Source organism: Triticum aestivum, chromosome 7A (genome assembly GCF_018294505.1).
Source record: "Triticum aestivum cultivar Chinese Spring chromosome 7A, IWGSC CS RefSeq v2.1, whole genome shotgun sequence".
NCBI classification, from domain to species: Eukaryota; Viridiplantae; Streptophyta; class Magnoliopsida; order Poales; family Poaceae; genus Triticum; species Triticum aestivum.
Window position 1 is genome coordinate 181,576,406 of NC_057812.1, and position 19,133 is coordinate 181,595,538.

General features: G+C 42.3%; 1 protein-coding gene across 1 annotated transcript; it reads left to right on the top strand.

Moving 5' to 3' along the window:
• The first annotated feature begins 5,485 nt into the window (after positions 1-5,485).
• LOC123150129 (kanadaptin) lies at positions 5,486-15,602 on the top strand. Its single transcript, XM_044569931.1, has 12 exons — positions 5,486-6,123; positions 6,489-6,574; positions 7,553-7,632; positions 8,203-8,258; positions 8,833-8,881; positions 9,490-9,639; positions 9,853-9,948; positions 12,294-12,407; positions 12,500-12,630; positions 13,195-13,430; positions 14,245-15,018; positions 15,103-15,602. Exons 1-12 carry the CDS (start codon positions 5,645-5,647, stop codon positions 15,150-15,152), a joined length of 2,301 nt encoding a protein of 766 aa, XP_044425866.1. The 5' UTR covers positions 5,486-5,644; the 3' UTR covers positions 15,153-15,602.
• The last annotated feature ends 3,531 nt before the right edge of the window (positions 15,603-19,133 follow it).

Sequence of the window (19,133 nt, forward strand, 5' to 3'; positions counted from 1 at the left end):
ATCTGAAAATCAGAAAGTTGTTGATGAGTTAGAACAATTTAATAAGCTGCACAAATCTGATCCTAGCACATCTAAAGAAATTAAATTGAAAGGTGTATCTTTCTTAGCTACACGTGCTGAAATTTTTGAGTTAGATGCTCATACTGATGAATGTTATGCTCTTATTTGCAAAGAAGTTTTGTTTTCATTTGAGGATATGCCTTCTTCTTTGCCTCCTGTTGTCGCTAACCTTTTGCAGGAGTATCATGATGTTTTTCCAAAGGAAGTACCACCGGGGCTGCCACCTATGAGAGGAATTGAACATCAAATTGACTTGATCCCTGGCGCCTCATTACCCAACCGTGTGCCGTACCGGACTAATCCAGAGGAGACTAAGGAGATTCAGCGACAAGTTCATGAACTACTTGAAAAAGGTTACATTCGTGAATCCCTTAGTCCATGTGCTGTACCAATTTTACTTGTTCCTAAAAAAGACGGTACTTCGCGTATGTGTGTTGATTGTAGAGCCATCAATAATATTACAATTCGATATCATCATCCTATTCCTAGATTAGATGACATGCTTGATGAACTCAGTGGCTCAATTGTGTTTTCTAAAGTGGACTTGCGTAGTGGCTACCATCAAATTCGTATGAAACTAGGTGATGAATGGAAAACTGCTTTCAAAACTAAATTTGGTTTATATGAGTGGTTAGTTATGCCTTTTGGATTGACTAATGCACCTAGTACTTTCATGAGACTAATGAATTAAGTTTTGCGAGCTTTTATTGGACGATTTGTGGTAGTATATTTCGATGATATTTTGATTTATAGCAAGTCACTAGAGGAACACTTAGACCATTTGCGTGCTGTTTTTTCTGCTCTGCGTGCTGCACGTTTATTTGGTAATATCGAGAAGTGCACTTTTTGCACGGATCGAGTCGCTTTTCTTGGCTATGTTGTGACAGCGCAGGGAATTGAAGTTGATAAAGCCAAGGTTGAAGCGATCCAGAGTTGGCCGACCCCTAACTCGGTCACACAGGTACGAAGTTTTCTCGGACTTGCTGGGTTCTACCGGCGGTTCGTGAAGGATTTTAGCACCATCGCAGCACCGCTCAATGAACTCACAAAGAAAAATGTGCCATTTGTTTGGAGCGACGCACAAGAGGAAGCCTTCACTATTCTTAAAGATAAGCTTACACACACCCCTTTGCTGCAATTACCTGATTTCAATAAGATGTTTGAATTAGAATGTGATGCTAGCGGCATTGGTTTAGGTGGTGTTCTATTGCAAGAAGGCAAACCAGTAGCATACTTTAGTGAAAAACTCAGTGGGCCTAGTCTGAATTATTCAACATATGATAAAGAACTTTATGCACTAGTTCGGACTTTGGAGACATGACAACATTATTTATGGCCTAAGGAGTTTGTTATACATTCTGATCATGAATCACTCAAGCATATTAGAAGTCAAAGCAAACTGAACCGTAGACATGCAAAATGGGTTGAATTTATTGAATCTTTTCCTTATGTTATTAAGCACAAGAAAGGGAAGGAGAATGTTATTGCCGATGCATTGTCTAGACGCTATACCATGTTATCACAACTTGACTTCAAAATTTTTGGACTTGAAACTATAAAAGAGCAATACGCTAATGATGTCGATTTTAAAGATATATTGCTCAATTGCAGAGAGGGTAGAACTTGGAACAAGTTCGTCATTAATGACGGATTTGTTTTTCGCGCTAACAAGCTATGCATCCCAGATAGCTCTATTCGTCTTTTGTTGTTACAGGAGGCGCATGGAGGAGGACTTATGGGACATTTTGGCGTCAAGAAGACAGAAGACATCCTTGCTAGTCATTTCTTCTGGCCAAAAATGAGAAGGGATGTGGAGAGATATGTTGCACGCTGCACGACATGCCAAAAAGCTAAGTCACGATTGAACCCACATGGTTTATATATGCCTCTTCCTGTTCCTAGCACTCCTTGGGAAGATATATCTATGGACTTTATATTAGGACTGCCTAGAACACGACGGGGGAGAGATAGTATATTTTTTTGTTGTCGATAGATTCTCTAAGATGGCACATTTTATACCTTGTCATAAAAGTGACGATGCTACTCACATTGCTGATTTGTTCTTTCGCGAAGTAGTTCGTTTACATGGTGTGCCACATACAATTGTTTCCGATCGTGACACAAAATTCCTTAGCCACTTTTGGAGGGTGTTGTGGACAAAATTGGGGACTAAGCTTTTATTTAGTACTACATGTCATCCTCAAACTGATGGTCAAACTAAAGTGGTTAATCGTACATTGTCTACTATGCTTAGGGCTGTTTTGAAGAAGAACTTAAAAATGTGGGAAGAATGTCTACCACATGTAGAGTTTGCTTATAATCGTTCCGTTCATTCCACCACAAAATTATGCCCTTTTGAGATTGTTTATGGATTTATACCTCGTGCACCAATTAATTTATTACCTATTCCATCTTCGGAGAAGGTAAACCTTGATGCTAAAGAACGTGCTGAATTAGTATTAAAAATGCATGAGATGACTAAGAAAAATATTGAACGCATGAATGCCAAATATAAACTTGCTGGTAGTCAGGGAAGGAAAAGTCTTGTGTTTGAACCAGGTGATTTAGTATGGTTACATTTGCGAAAAGACCGTTTCCCTGATTTACGAAAGTCAAAATTAATGCCTCGTGCAGCTGGACCTTTTAAGGTGATAGAAAAAATTAATGAGAATGCGTATAAGCTTGATCTGCCTGCAGAATTTCGGGTTAGTCCCACATTTAATGTTGCAGACTTAAAACCTTATTTGGGAGAGCATGAAGAGGTACCGTCGAGGGCGACTTCCATTCAAGAAGGGGATGATGATGAGGACATCTCTGTCACAGTTGCACCCACCGCGACATCAGTTATTTCATCTGGACCTATGGCTAGAGCACGAGCGAGACAGATAAATGACCAGGTACTATCGCTCCTTTGTACATATGATTTAACTAATGAGAATATTATATTACACTCATGTTTGGATTTACTTGTACTCAGGAACGAAGGTGTTGGAGAGATAAAGAGGAAAAGCCGCATGCAGATGGAAGATGAAAAATGTTGCACGTTGATTCCACAAGCAGCAACACTACTGACATGCAAGAAGGTACCTAGCCACGTACGTGCTGAAGTGCAAAAGGAGGAGAAGGAGTATTAGGCTTCCTGGACCGGAGAAGGCCACGTCCGCGTGCAGCCCACACCGTCAACAACTAAACAAGGAAATAAACTACATGTGGGCCGGCTCATGATTCTGATTTCTTTCAAGTCGTAGCCGACCAGGATTCGTCTACGCGCAGGCGGTCATACTCTAATAAATAGTTAGCTACTGTTAGGTTTAGATCTCGGGTTTTATTGTATTGTCTAGCCATCGCTACGATTCGCATCTACGAGACGTGTAGGACTACCGCCTTGTCAGATCCACAGTGGAACCCCAACCTTTTCATCTAGTTCGTGTGCTCAGTTTATTATCCGCAATTTCAGTTGCAATTCACCTTTGTTCTTGCCGGTTCTTCGGTTGCTTGCAGGAACTCGAACCTCGTTGTTCAGGTTGATCGTGCCTACGGCAAGGTCAATAACCATCGGAGATTGATTTAGCGATTATCGAGGCGTATCGTCGGGTATGGTGTAGCCGGGTCGTCAAGGTCAAAATCCACCAAATCGATAATTATCCCCACTCTCATCGAAAGATTGGGCCGCCGTCACATCACATAGGAACATGTATAAGTCATGAAGAAAGCAATAGCAGTAAACTAAAACGATCAAGTGCTAAGCTAACGGAATGGGTCAAGTCAATCACATCATTCTCCTGATGATGTGATCTCGTTTATCAAATGACAACTCATGTCCATGGTTAGGAAACATAACCATCTTTGATCAACGAGCTAGTCTAGTAGAGGCATACTAGTGACATTTTGTTTGTCTATGTATTCACACATGTATTATGTTTCCGGTTAATACAATTCTAGCATGAATAATAAACATTTATCATGAAATAAGAAAATAAATAATAACTTTATTATTGCCTCTAGGGCATATTTCCTTCAGCAGATGGCATGACACATTTTGTCGGACTGGACGCACAAACGTGTGCCAAGAGGAAACATTCCTGTGGGCCGATGAGGACATCGGTTTCTTTGGGCGGGGGTGTATGTGATACCTCTGCTCTCTGGCTTAACTGTGGCATCCCTAAAGAGCGGATCCTTAATTAGGTGGGTCAACCAATTAATTTCGAACCAAACCAATGACTGGAACATGCCTCTGATTGACTCCCTGTTCCTTAATTTTGACGATGAAGAGATTCTCAAGATCAATCTCACCTCAAGTCCAGCTAAAGATCAGATTGCAAGAAACACCAAAATAATGGCATTCTGGCTTAATAGGGATGATAGACTACTCATATCAATAAGGAATTTCTTCTTTTCCGAGAGCCCATTCGGAAAGAGCTGCCAAGTTAAGCGTGCTCATCTTGGAGCAATTTTAGGATAGGTGACTGACTAGGAAGTTGGTCCCAGGTGCACACGAGTAGGGACAAAGTGCGCAGAAAAGACTAGTTTTGATCTGTGGGGCCAGTCTAGAATCTGTCAGGAGTAACAACCAGTAACCGACAGGTGTGTTCGAAGCGTTACATTGTCGCATAGCTTTAGCCTTGACCCGATCCCACCACCATCAGAGGATGAGACCACCCGGACGGCTCATCGCCGGCGAGACACCTTAAACAACAGGTTGAAGCACCAACATAGATGCCTCCCTTTTGTCTCGACGACTTGGTGGAAAGAAAGGGGCCAAAATTGATCACCAGAGCTCCGGATGGCCGACCTTCGACTAGGAGATGTGGCAACACGTTGTTGAGGACCACAAAGAGCCTGGTCGTAACTTCCTCATATGTGCTATCGAGATTGATCTCCAAGGACGAACATGGATGCTTCGTCGGCAGCTTGACCCCCTCCCTCCCACTTTTCCGTCCACCACCACGGCAGCCTTAGAGGGAAGTAAGGAAGAATAAGATCGAGCTACATATTCGAGGATCCTGCAAGCTTATTTAGAGGGTGACAGAGAAGGCGTCTCCCACCACATTTAGCTCCCACGAAGGAGCACCGTGGCCAGGAGGAGCATCACCGTGGATATCCAGTTGCAACTCGTCTTCGTCGACCTCCAATACCCCATTGGCATAGTGCCAGTTGCCGTGACGACAAGTCCAGGCATCCGCCTCCAGCACTATTATTCTCTCCCCTTCCTCTTCGAAGGCAGACAAAAGAGCAACACACAATCCGCCAACTCGAGAAAAGGAGAGGGAAAGGAAGGGGGTGAATGAGGGGTGCGCTGATGGTGTTGTGATGTTTCAAATGGGTCACATGTAACTCTGCCACTATCTAATCCAGCGCGCCGAACGGTAAACGAACGGCCAAGATTGCGCTTGGCTGAGAGCTCCACCTGCGCAGCACCATCACCATCTCTCGCCAACGGCGAGGATTGCTGCCCCCCCTTCTTCCCCGTCCGCTTGCCCGGATCACCGACCCAGCTCCGCTCCGCTGTTCATCCCCACCTCCTCCTCGCCGTCGTCCCCTTCCCCTCGCTTCGTCTCCACTTCTCACGCTCACGCACACGGCCATGAACCCTACTATGCCTCCGCCCCCGCCCCGAAACCCTAACCCCTCCTCCTCCTCCATGCCGCCTCCGCCGCCCCCCAAACCCTCACCGCCCGTCCCGTCGGCGCAGCCGGAGGCTGAGGACGAGCCGAGGCCTGATGCCTCGATGGACGAGGCGGACGGGAGTGCTAAACTGAGCTTCTCCTCCTCTATGCCGCCTCCACCGCCACCAAGACCCTCGCCGCAGCCCGAGGCGGAGGCAGCGTCGGAGTCTGAATCGTCGGCCGACGGGAGCGCTAACCCCAGCCATAGCGACTCGTCGGCAGGGGAGGAAAGGAACCCCGGTGGCGACACCGAGATGGCCGAGGCGGCGCCGCCAGAGCAGCGGCAGCAGCCGCGGCCGCGCGTACCATACGCCATCCCCGACTGGAGCGCCGCCCCGGAACACCCCTTCTTCCTCGAGGTGCTCAAGGAAGGCCTCATCCACGAGAACCTTGACGTGTGAGTTGCTGTCTCTGCACCAGCAGTCTTGCGTTTCTCGTCTTGCTGTGGGGCTGCTTACTCTGATGCCTCTGGGGTTTCTAGCTCATGTACGATAGGAGTGGAGAAGGGCAATGCGTGGTTCCTAGTGCAAACGGTTGATAACGACTTAGTTTTATTTCTAAAATCACTCATGGTTTGTAGTTGCGTGAAATGAGTACTTGCATAGCTACATATTTCATGTTTCAATCCAATGCATTGTATTATATGTGGATTTTGAGACCTTCACATTCGAAGTTCATGACGTTGTCTGCTAGTACATAATTAGCTGGACTACTTATTTTCCTAGATATGGTTGGTGAAATGACTGGCATTACATATCGCAGGTCCAAGAAAGGAGCTTACATGTTTGGCCGAATTGATCTGTGCGATTTCGTGCTGGAGCATCCCACCATTTCCCGTTTTCATGCAGGTACATTCATTTTCGCCATGCTCTTGTCAAGTATTGTTCGAAACGGATGCTCTTGTCAACTATGCCATAGATAGAACATTAGAACCAAAACTCGAACTCCAGCTAGCTATTTAATCTAGTTACTAAGTGCAGAGCTAGTATTTTGTAGACCTTTTCAGTTCGAAACGGAAGCAATTACTAATACTTTTCACATCAAGGAAGGTCGTCTGTAACCCCCCACCCCATCTCAGTCAGCTTCATTACATTAACTAGATGTCAGGATGGTTGCAGTTTTCAAACAGAAGTTGGAATTTTGTTTGAAGCAATATACTTAGTCACCTTTTTACTGATTCTTCGGATAGCTGGCTGGAAACTGGTCGCTGATATTCTGAACATTTGGGATGTCAGTGAGCATAAATTTTATTTATGGTGCTAAGATATTCATGAACATATGGGGGATGATATGCGGTGAACTGTGGAACTTTGCTGTAAATAATCCTTTTCTTCAGAGGGTAGTATTTGACTTAGAAAAGCTGTTTTTTAATTAGTAAAATTATATGGATAACCTGCTGGTGAAATAGGGTTGAATCAAGGCATTGACCATGACTGGAATCGAAGGAATTGTTCCACTAATTTGTCTAGGACTTCTATGTGTAGTGCATTGTCCATGTTGTTTTGGCAGAGGTCACAAAGTATATGCACGTGGTTAACTGTATTGAAGTTCTGCAGTTGTTTTTTCTTGCATAAGTATGCCATCTACTATATGTATCATTACATAAAGTGTTCTCTTATGAGCAATTGTTCACTTTCGTTTTATTATCTTCCATTATATTTTTAATAATCTCTGAGTGCAAGTTTTGTGGACATGGGATAATTATTTATTGTTCGTGAACCAGAGATGGTAATTATAGAATCCAAGCATTCACATAATAATAATATATAATATTTTCTTGGTAAGTCTTATGCGTCACACTCATGACTTCTTTTGTGTTATTTTAGTTCTGCAGTTTAGAAATGACGGGCAGGTTTTCCTTTACGATCTTGGAAGCACACATGGTTCTTCCATCAACAAAACTCAGGTATAGTCTCTTTCCTTTTGTCTTACTTCAGAGCAGAACTGAATATTTCCAATTCATCCAGGACTTCTAATATGTTTGTTTGAAAATGTTGATACCATGCAACTATGTGTCCTCTTCTCATGTATGCACCTCATTGTTTCTCGAACACACATTTTCGTATTAAGGAGAAGAGCGTCAATATGACGCAGAATGCATCATTGTTCATGCTATTTTGTTTTAAAGCACTGCAATTTGTGCTGATGGCATTCTTATTCTGTTGTAATTTTGTACATCCATCTACCTTTGGCTTGCTGAGTCACACTATAAACTGGGGAAAAGATATCTGCCATTTTCTGATATTAGAAATAGCAAAAGAGTTGTTTGTGTATCCATTGTTCTTTTCATGCTTAATACACTGCTGCCTTTCTGAGCTAATTTGCTTTTGGGCTATTCCTGTAACATCCTTTTTCCCCAGAAAAGGAACCTTGTATTAGCTTGCCAATGTTGCCGTGCTTGTTGGTTCATGATAGCATAACTACCGTTCTGATCAAGGCAAGAATATTGTTCTGATGTCATATATTTAATTAACAGGTCAAGAAGAAGATGTACACACCGATTCATGTTGGAGATGTAATTCGATTTGGGCAGTAAGTTTGTCAGCCAGACGTGTTATGCATCATTTCTAGCAGAGATTGCAACAAATTGCTTTCTGGTGCTCATTTGTTTTCAAATTGTGTTCTTTTCATCTGACAGAATTTTTAGGTTTCTAACCTTAAATCTGTTCATTTCATAACCTGCTTATTATGTATACTAGCCTTTTCCTTTATAAATTAATAATCATGTGTGGCATTGGCAACTGTTGTGAAACAGTAACATTGGCGAACTGTTGTAAAACAGTAGCAATGAGTTCATGGCTTCAAAGAAAGCTTAACTTTTATTTTTTCGTAGTAAATTATATTGTTACTTATAATTGACTTAATTAACAACATCTGATGGAAAGTTGAATGAAAAGATATGTCAGCCTCATGCATATTCTAAAAAATAATCTAGTAGGAATGTTACTGCATTTTTGTTAGTTTAACAAATGCCCTGAAACTGAAAACGAAATATCAAACAAGCAATTGAAGAAATGAATAAAATGGCACTACTGTTGTATTCATTTGCGCTCTTATCACTCAGTAAATTTGGACTGAACTTTTCTCACTCTTTCTATTATACCAGATCATCACGTTTGTACATTTTTCAAGGACCATCTGAGCTAATGCCTCCAGTAAGATTCTGAAACTCCTTCAGTTGGCTCATCTGCCACTATGCCATATTTGATTTCTGAAGTATTTACTAGCTTGCCGCTGCATTCACATCTTAATCAAAGTTATAGTGATGATGCGACATACAGTTTATTGTTCCCAACTAGCAAAGTGCCTGTGTGTTGGAACGAATTCAAAATAGACTAATACATGTTCACAAACTTGAAAAAAAAATCACCCTGTTTTTGGTATATATCACTAAAAATATGTTGGGTTTCACCCAATTTTATTCCTCTTATCTCTAGCCTACCCCGACTTGCTTGGGACAAAAAGGCTGGGGAGAGACTAAGGAGTTTTCTGCAAATGTGGAGCAGAGTGGCGGGGTCTTTGACTCTTTTCGCAAAAATACTACAGCCTACTTCATATCTGTTAGATGCAGATCAAATGACAGAAATGATGGATGGCAGACACACACCATCATCACCAACTGGGTCTTTTCTAGGAGTAGAATAGAGATTTGTGCTTTTGTTGAAGTGGAAAACACAAATGGGATATACATCATTGAACAGAGTCAACCTCCCCATATTCAGTTGTGTGAGTCTTGTATTTACTTGTTTGTCTCATGTAACAGGAAAAGGATATGCAGAAACTCCGTGATGCTAAGATTCGGCAAAATATGCTTGATCGTGAAGCTTCCCTTTTACGAGCGAAAACTCAAGCAGTTTTAGCAGATGGGATCTCATGGGGTATGTCTGAGGATGCACCTGAAGAAGACGGGGAGGTTAGTTTTTTTTTTTGTTTTTACAAGCATTTGGTTGTGAATATTGAGAATCTTACATTGGTTATTAATCGTATGGAGCCTTTCCATTCTTTGGGTGAGAAACCAACTGTTCCCAAGTTTCAGTTGCATAATTATATATGTTTAGAGATTTTTTCTTTTTTAATTGGTTATGATGGCCCTTGTTTTTTTACTGAACATCTTTTCATATCTTAGGATGAGGCAGATGAGATCACGTGGCAAACCTACAAAGGTCAGCTTACGGACAGACAGGAAAAGACACGCAGCAAATTAATAAAGCGAATGGAAAAGGTAAACGTTTTTTACTGAAGAAACGACAACGACATTATCATACTCAGCATTGCATTTTCTATGTGCAACTACAGTATGAAACATCGAGTGTGGTTGCATTTGAAAAATCACCATTTCTTATAGTGATTTGTATGCACCTATGTCTGGCTCAAATATTACATAATTGCTGTTTGCAGCGCCTTGCCCATCCAATTGTAATTTGGCTGATTTGCGATAATGGCAAAATTTTAGGTTTATAATTCTGTTGCATTATACTTGTAGCCGGTAGTTCTGGTATTGATTTCCATTCATGGGGCATTTGGAGCAGCTGTTTATTTTTGAACTGCACAATCTCATTTCCTCAGTAAAACGATGCTTACATTCTGCATTGCTAGCTCATCAGGGGAGATGTTATTTTGTCCTTTGAGTGACCTACTTACCTGTAACCTGATGCTTTGGTCTGGGTCAGTGGGTTGCATAGTATGTTAGAAAGAAGGAAATATATAGTTAAGTATACACTGCAAAAATTACCAGGGGAGATCCTTTTATGGTTGAGTCAATTTATGGCAAACGCTAAAGAATGTAAATTTCGCTCTAACGAAATGGGATGGGCTTGCCTTCTTTTCCAGCAATGGTGATGGCATAGTCGCTGCCATAGGAATTCACCCACCTGGTGTGTTTCCAAGTTTCAGTAGTTCATCAAGGAGTGGTGGACTAGCATGTCGGGCGTGCATATTGCAAATCGTACTATCGTAGTGCCATGTCATCCCTCACTATGCTTGTTTCTTGGACCATTTGGAATGAGAGAAACACATGGGTTTTCCGACACAAGTCTGCTCCTGCAACCGTCCTTTTGGAGGTCATAAAGGATGAGGCAAAGCTTTGGCGCTCGCGGGCGCTAAGCGCCTTGGGCAAATCTTACCAGGAGAGTAGTAACCGTTGTAATTTTTTAGTCTTCTGTGCAACAAAACTCTCTAAACGATGAGGCAGAGCTTATGCCTCCGTCTTGAAAAAAAGTTTCAGTAGTTCTTCAGCCTGCAAGTGGGACTGACCGTGAGCTGCCGCAAAAAACCTGTTTGATCCCACATCTGTTATGTGGGCTGCCGCGATAACCCGCCTATCAGCGACAGCGAGTACGCGGTGGTCACAGACCCGCATCATCCCACTTCCTGTGTTGGGGGCATTGTGTGCCGCGCCGCCGCCGGCACTCAATGTCGGGGGGCTTAATCTGTGCTGCCATGGTCATGGAGAGGATGGCGTTGCTGCCAACTGCGCAGGCTCATAAGAGGCATGCTGGTGTTGGACGGCCTGCTCCTACTTTCAGCCTGAGGAAGGGTACTGGCCAATGACATCACCGATCTTGGGTGAGGCTGTGGCAATCGTGGTCCATGAATTAGATTCTAGAATCTGGAGGTTGTATGATGGCGAGGTGTTTGGCCTCTAGCGGCGACGAAGGGAAGAACTTTACTGGTGGGGAGAAGGGTGGCCTGGAACGTTGAGGCTTTGCGGGTAGCGTGTGGCGGAATATCTAGCGGATCGTGCAGATGTAAGTGGTGATGCTGTTGAATGCAGATGGGAGAGGGAGCAGCGGTTTGTATGTGGGGATCGATGAGACTGCGGTGGTGCTGCATGAGTATGGTGGCATTTTAACTCCCTTCAGGCCATGCTAGTCTTTATCCGCTGCATCATTTAATCCAGCAGATTGAAATATCTGTCGGACCAACAGGGAAACATATACTGTCTCGTAGTCCTGTCCCCAATTTTTAGGTTGGCGTCATGGACCGGCCTTGTCAGTATTATCCGCTGTATCATATGATCCAGCAGATTAAGCTACCTGTTGGATCGACGGGGTAGTCATATCCCCAGTTTTTAGGTTAGGGTCGTTGACCTGAAACTCTTTGGGTTGCTTTTGCCTTTTCAAATCATCATTTTGAAGAAGATTATGTTAGTATTATCTATCGACTAAATGGTGCACCGTGTTCCAGATGTATGTCTTCTAGGTCTCTGTGAGCACATGTCATAGTAGCCTCAACATACAATCTTGTTTAGTTTAATCGTTAAATCTTCATTGAAAATTTCTATATCAAGAATTATAAATGGGCCTGGGTAGAATCACATATTCACATTTCAAGCACAGAGTTCTCGAGGGGTTTGAGCCTGCAAGCGTGAGTTCTTGTAGAATCCCTCTTTCTGAGCTACCAAGTTCCTTGCATTGGATCTATGTTCTGGGTGGACCAGCTATGTTCAGATGTTCTCTTTAAGGACAGTCCTTTTGAGCAGTGTTATGCTTGAACCTCTGAATTTTGGTTCTTAAGAAAAGTCTGCTCTATGTTCTCTGATATGATTTGCATCTCTGCTTGTCTCAGGTTGCCAACATGAAGAAAGAGATCGATGCAATACGAGTCAAGGACATTTCTCAAGGTGGGTTAACCCAAGGTCAGCAAACACAGATTGCACGAAATGAGCAAAGGATATCTCAGGTTAGTGCATAACAGGTTTTACTTACATTTCTGAATATGCCATCATGGTTTCATTTCTTATTAGAAGATCAATACCAAACCTTTTTTTTCAGATCATGGAGGAGCTAGAAAATCTAGAAGAAACATTAAATGACAGTATACAAGAAAGTCTTGGTGCACGTGCTGGAAAACCAAAACGTGGTAGCCATAAAGCAAGTCTTGAGGAAGAAGATGACGTTATTAGGTTTGCACTTCTGATAGATTTGAATTATGACAGCCACATTCATATTGTGTATCATATCTTAACCTATACTCTAGTTAAGAACAGAGGATGATATTAGAGATATCTAAATAATCTTTTCTCCCTAGTCTGCTTCTCCAACTGACACCAGTGCATGTAAAATTGAAAATTTAATCTAGAAGACTAAGCCCATTTGAAATTTATGGACTTTTAGGGAATGATTGGCACCACTGCACTAGGACATATGTAATTGGAATTTGGAAACTTGTACCATGCTGCCACTTCTGCTTACCTTGAAAAGTCACAATGTACATGTGAGTTTCTCCATGGAGCGTATATAATTCACTTTCTCATTGATTCCGTACAACATTTTGTCAAATAGTCTGATAGAAAGATTCAAAGCTTCTTGTGTTTGACTGGTCAAGTATAGACTACTTCAGTTTCTACTAGTGGCCGTCTGCAAGTACATGCCTATTATCGTATGTTATTCCTTACCTTGGCTGGAGTTATAGCTTTGCATTTTTGTTCTCATGTGCTGATTCATTGATTTTGATTTTTTTTTTCTAGTGACGACGATGAATTTTTTGACCGGACAAAGAAGAAATCATCTAATCCTCAATCTAGCGGGCAACAATCAGTTGAGACTGCTGATAGTCTCCTTGATAAAAAGGATTTCATCAACAATGATATTGAAGGTAAAAAGAAGTTGCTTGAAGAAGAGAAGATTAAGCTGGCTCAGAGAGATAATGCAGATCTTGGGGATGACCTTGATGCTTACATGAGTGGATTGTCATCTCAATTAGGTATGATAGTGCACTCTGAACCATGTAGTTTACACCGATGAATCTTAGACTATTCTAGGATTTTCCTTTCAAGTCCGAGGTGTGAATGGTACCACTAATGACCCTGACTGTTGCCCTTCACATATTTTTTCTGTAGAACCAGAAAAATATTGCATAACGGTTTCATATGTCATCCGTAGTAATTGCCTGATGGTTGTTATCAGTGCATGTGGGATTTGGCTGAAAATCAAGGAAAAGTAAGAGAACTACATGCATTGTGTACTAGCTAAAATGCTTTTTTGAGTGTTTTAGTGGCCTGACCTTTGCTTGAAACTTGACAAGTTGACTTGCTAACTATGACAGCGATGCCCTCAGCTACTTCAAAATATCAATAAGTGAAATGACTCTTTTCTTTGAAAGAGTTGTTAAGGGATCTGGTTAAGACTTGGAAACAAAGTATTTCGGAGTATATTTGCATTTTCTCGGTTAGCAACAACTGAAATTGTCTATATCAGCTTTAAGATCATTTTAGAGTTTAGATTAATAGAATGGAGATGTTAACTCAGACTGGAATAAAAATTAATTGAGTTGTATCAGTGTCTAATTTTTTTCTGCAACTTTGATTTCTGTGACTTGGTCCAAAACATGATTATTTGAGTATCCAGCAAAGCTTATAGCCCGTTTTTCTGTCTGTTTTGAGTATCAGGCTCATCCTTTGTAGATGGATGTACAGAGCCTGAAATTATGTATTCATACACACCTATTACCTGCTTTTCTTTCTGTTTTGAGTATTTCACTGTCTTCTGTTTTCTAATTGATTTGAACTGCTCGACAGTACACGATAATATTGCCACAATTCAAAAGGAGCTTTCTGATCTTCAAGCTGAACTGGACAAAGTAGTTTACCTACTGAAGGTAGCTGATCCTATGGGAGAAGCAGCTCGCAAGAGGGATTTAAAGCCAAGAGAAGGAAACCCTCAAGCATCTAATGATAATCCTAGACCAGAATCCAAAAAACAGGACAAAATTGCCCAAGACAAAACCTCAACGGAGGAGAACTTGAAGGATTCTTTTTCTACCAAAACAGAAGCGGATAAACCTGCTGAGGTAGAAACAGATGTCCCCCCAAACCAAGAAAATGCCAGCAAACCTGCATTCACCATACCAAAACCTCAGTGGCTTGGCGACAAGAGAATCATAGAACCTGAAGAAAATTGTATAAAAGAAGGAAACACGAATGCTGAGGAGCCTGATGATTTTGTGGACTACAAAGATCGGAAAACTATTCTTTCTAATTCAGCCAATGAAAAGGATATTGAAGGGGCTGCTCCTGGGCTTATCTTACGGAAGAGAAAGTCTGCTGATCAGTCAGCTGGCGTTGAAGCAGAATCTTCTTCGGTTGAATCCGAAGCATCAGCAGCTGATGCGGTGGCCCTTCTGCTGAAGCACACACGTGGTTTACAACCTGCAGAAGACATTGAGAACAAGAATGAACCACAGACTAGCAAGAGAAAAGGGAAAAAGTCGAAACAAAAACGTGTACTGGGTCCTGCAAGACCAGATTTTCTTGAAGCTGGTCCAGATCATGAAACATGGGTGCCACCTCAAGGTAAGATTAATTTATCAGTAAAGCATACAATCACCAAATGTGTAAATTTATCCCTTGACAATACTATTGTTTGATTATCTGTAGGTCAAACTGGTGATGGGCGCACTTCATTGAATGATCGTTTGGGTTATTGACGTTTTCTCATCCTAGACTTCACCTGTCACATCACAAAGAGAAACATAGTAGTGATCACCTGTGCTACTGTAATTGGATTGTGAAAACGTGTTCAGAATCATCAGATGGTATCAAGCCTCTTGGGTAGGTGCTTGCGGTATACTGGGACGACACTGGAGTAGAGGCTGACTGACTTAGATTGTCAAATTGTGGTTACTGATCAGAGCATCAAAGGCACATAGACGACAATCATTTTGTTGAGCTTTCAGGACTTTTGTTTGTCGTCACTAGGATTGGTCACTAGGATTGTAGAAGAGAATGTATATCACCCTGTCAAGGTTTCAGAAATGGATGAGGGTGTTGTAAGGTTTTGCTGCTTCTCCGGTAGCAGCCTTTGTCTTGCAGTGTGGATTAATCCTGAACTTCTGTACTTTCTCGGTTAAGCAAAAAAGGTCACGCGTTAAAAGGAATTTTTTTGGAACTTTGAAATTTACCAACAAGAATTATCACGTTTGGTGACGTGAAAATAAAGGCTAACCCAAAATAATGTCATAACACTACAAATAATTTGTGCAATTCTGCATATGAAAATGAGACATTCAAATTTTATTTATGTGACTACTGGTAGAAGTTATCCGCAAACTCCACATGATTGTTCAGGAAAGATGATCAGATGATAAACTACTACGTAGATGGTAAATCTGAGGATAATGGATATCATCAACTAAGCATCGGCATACAATTTTTTGGACATGTTCAGTAAAAGCATTCCACTTCAATTCAACCTAACAAAAATTCCAGGTCAATTTGCATCACTAAATCAATTATTTCCAGCCAAATGTCACAACATGTGATGATATGTTTTAGGCCTTCCCCTTTTTCTACAACCTTCGGCCAGATAAATTCATAGTAGACTAATGAAATATAGGAAGGAAAATCATTGTACTGCATGTAGAGTTGTGTTTCCTGTGGGTTTTCCTTTGATTTTCCTACGTTCCAGAGAGAGCCTTAGTTTTGCTTTCTTTCTTGATGCCTCCTAGTCCTACTTCTGCCAGTATGTGCTACCAAAAGGTAGATGGTGACCATTTGGTCTCACTACCACAAGCGATCGAAGGAGCCTTCCTTTTTATCTGAAGAAGATGGCTAGCAGTGGAATTTTGGAATGGTTTGTTCACAAGTGCCATGGGAATACCAGACTACTCGGCTTATGTATTTGCCCACCTTCCCTTCTCATGTAAATTGACACCTTTGCAATCCTGAACCGCTTCTCAGCTCCTTGCTGCCCTTAAATGATAGCACGCGCAGCACCATGCATGGCTGCGAAGTTTGGATGTCGTCAGCTAAATGGCCCGCAATGCATTAATTTGTGATAAGCACTTATGCTTCACTGCCATTCTGACCAACTCTATATCATGAAATTTGACTGCATTTAATTGTCGGTAAAGTTTCTTTACCTACTGTTCGATGATGTTTTTTATCTAATACATTTTTTTATAGATGCATCCTATTTTTTCCGAAACAGAGGCAAACCTTTTTTCTAAATGTATTGATTATGAAATGTTTTAGACGGTTTAATTACATCACCCACCAAGGGAAATGGCCAAAAGGACAATTCATCTCCCAATTTAAGTAGTGGCCGAAGTATTTCGCACCCACTGTTGCTCGGGTGGCTGCCTCTTTCTTTATCTTTGTAACGATGATTGATGAAATTGTCGTTGTCCTAGAGACCCCCAGCACATTCCAAATCTCCCAAAAGACAAGCATGGTGATGAGACCCATCGCCTTTATGTAATGCTCTCCATATTTGCCCACTAACTTCTCATAGAGATTTCATATGCCCATTGATTAATATCTAGGTTGTTAATCCCATTGGCCACTACTAGGAAAAGGCATACTAATGGCGCACCAGTTTTGCCTACTAATGGCGCATCACTGGTGCGCCATTAGTATCACGCCACTAGTATTTATTACTAATGGCGCACCACTAGTGCGCCATTAGTATCTGGTATACTGGTGCGCCATTAGTATATAACACCATGCGCCATTAGTATGCCTCCCAGTGGCCATATTTAACCATGTGCTTTGGCACACTAATGACGCACTGCGGATGGATGCGCTATTAGTATACTTGGCATACTAATGGCGCACTGTTTGGTGATGCGCCATTAGTATACTTTGGCATACTAATGGCGCACTCTGTAGTGATGCGTCATTAGTATGAATATTAGGTTTTTTTTACTTTTCTGATTTTTGCACAGGTTAAAAAATATATTATTTGACAGAATATAGACAGTAGCACACAGCAACAACAGATTCATCGAATACAATAGAAGATTAGTCTCCGAATACAATTCATCATATTAGTCTCCGAATTCAAAAGACCGAACGAAGATAAAACATTACAAGTCTCGAGACCGCGAGTATCGAGTTTGTCTTCACATTACAAGTCGATATCGATCATCTAAACTACCATCACATAGAAGAGAGCTGCGGTCATCACGATGAGCATCATCGCGATGAAACTGGTCTTCATCCGGTTCCTCCAACGCTCCCTCCTCTCTCCCGCTAGATAGCGGGCGTATCTAGATTCCGCCTCCGCCCTAGTGGTGTATCCTTTGTAACTGTTACCGCTGAAACGGTGAACCTGTCTCCGACACTCCTCCCAGTCGTCGTAGACTCCGGGAACCTTACCCTTGTACACGACATACGATGGCATCACTATGCACAAGCCAAACAATAGACAATACATACATAAGCAATATATAAGTATGCAACAAAAGGATCGGAAGAGAAAAGCAAGACATGACATTAATAACACGATTCATGGTCCTACTAATAAATAACATCGATTATATCTAAGTTGAACGACTGTCCAAACCAAAGAGACATACAAGTTCATTAAAGTTTAATTACAACATGAGCCAATCAATGTTTCAGAACTACACATAGCATCACTACTGTCGACTCGACTCATGGGACCGGAGCATGGATGAAGCCGCCGTCTGTCGTGATGGTCATGAAATCGCGGGCATTGTCAGCCTGCATTTGTAGCGTTCCGTCTATCTCCCTGTTGGACGGTTGATATCTGAGGTAGAACTGCCCCGAGGTATGAAGGACATCTTGATGGATGATGTCCGCAAACTCCGACTGGATGCGAAAGAATTCTTGTCTGATGTCCGCGTCCTGGATTGCCGACAAGCTCGCGGCCCAATCTTTGAGATCATTTGGTAGCAAAAGGTGATGATGGCCCCTTACGATCGCCCGCATGTGATGGAGGGCGTAGTAGGCATCCTTCTGACCGCCAGGCGGCTGCTTGACGCAGCAGAACATCGTATTATGGGCGAACACGTGCTTGCCGTATTTACAAACTGCCCTGGTGAAGGTGCCTCCAGATTTGGCGTAGCCGGGGAGAACATCATCAAGAACTTTCTTAATATTTGTGTAGTCTATCTTGGAGTTACGGTTCGGGTCGAAATACGTGGCCATGGAATATTTCGGGCTTAAGAGGATGAGTGTGCAATGTGTGTCACTGCACAGAACACGGAATGTTAGAAAAAAAAGAACGATCGAAATCTAAGAAATCATATGTTACAGGGCGGTTAAGGGATGACTTACTCGGGAAAGTAAGCCACAAGGAAGTTATCCTTATCTGGGTTTGCCAGAATGACGTCTTCGAGGTGTGAACTCGCGACTTGGCGGTCCCCAGTGCTGCTCAAGAGCTTGGCACACATGTAGAAGGGGTCGACGATCACGATGCCCGGGGTCTTGTCTCTAATGATCCGCATCTCCATACTCAGCGAAAACAGCCGAACAAAGGTGTAGTGCAGCGGATGAAGGTTAAACATAACAAAGATGTCATCAAACCGCAGGACGATCGTACCCCCGATGTCGCCATCCACAAAGCCCTTGCCCTCTGGCACCTTGGCCACGAAAACCGGGTATGCCACATCATTCTCTCTTAGACGCCGCTTCTCCAAAGAAAGAACACTGTCGTGCAGACT

What these genes read in the sequence shown, in the direction of transcription:
- LOC123150129 (XM_044569931.1), top strand. Translation starts at nt 5,645, where the DNA reads ATGAACCCTACTATGCCTCCGCCCCCGCCCCGAAACCCTAACCCCTCC. An exon ending in TAATAAAGCGAATGGAAAAG is followed by an intron (nt 9,949 to 12,293) that starts GTAAACGTTTTT and finishes TGCTTGTCTCAG; the next exon opens with GTTGCCAACATGAAGAAAGA. An exon ending in ATGAGCAAAGGATATCTCAG is followed by an intron (nt 12,408 to 12,499) that starts GTTAGTGCATAA and finishes CTTTTTTTTCAG; the next exon opens with ATCATGGAGGAGCTAGAAAA.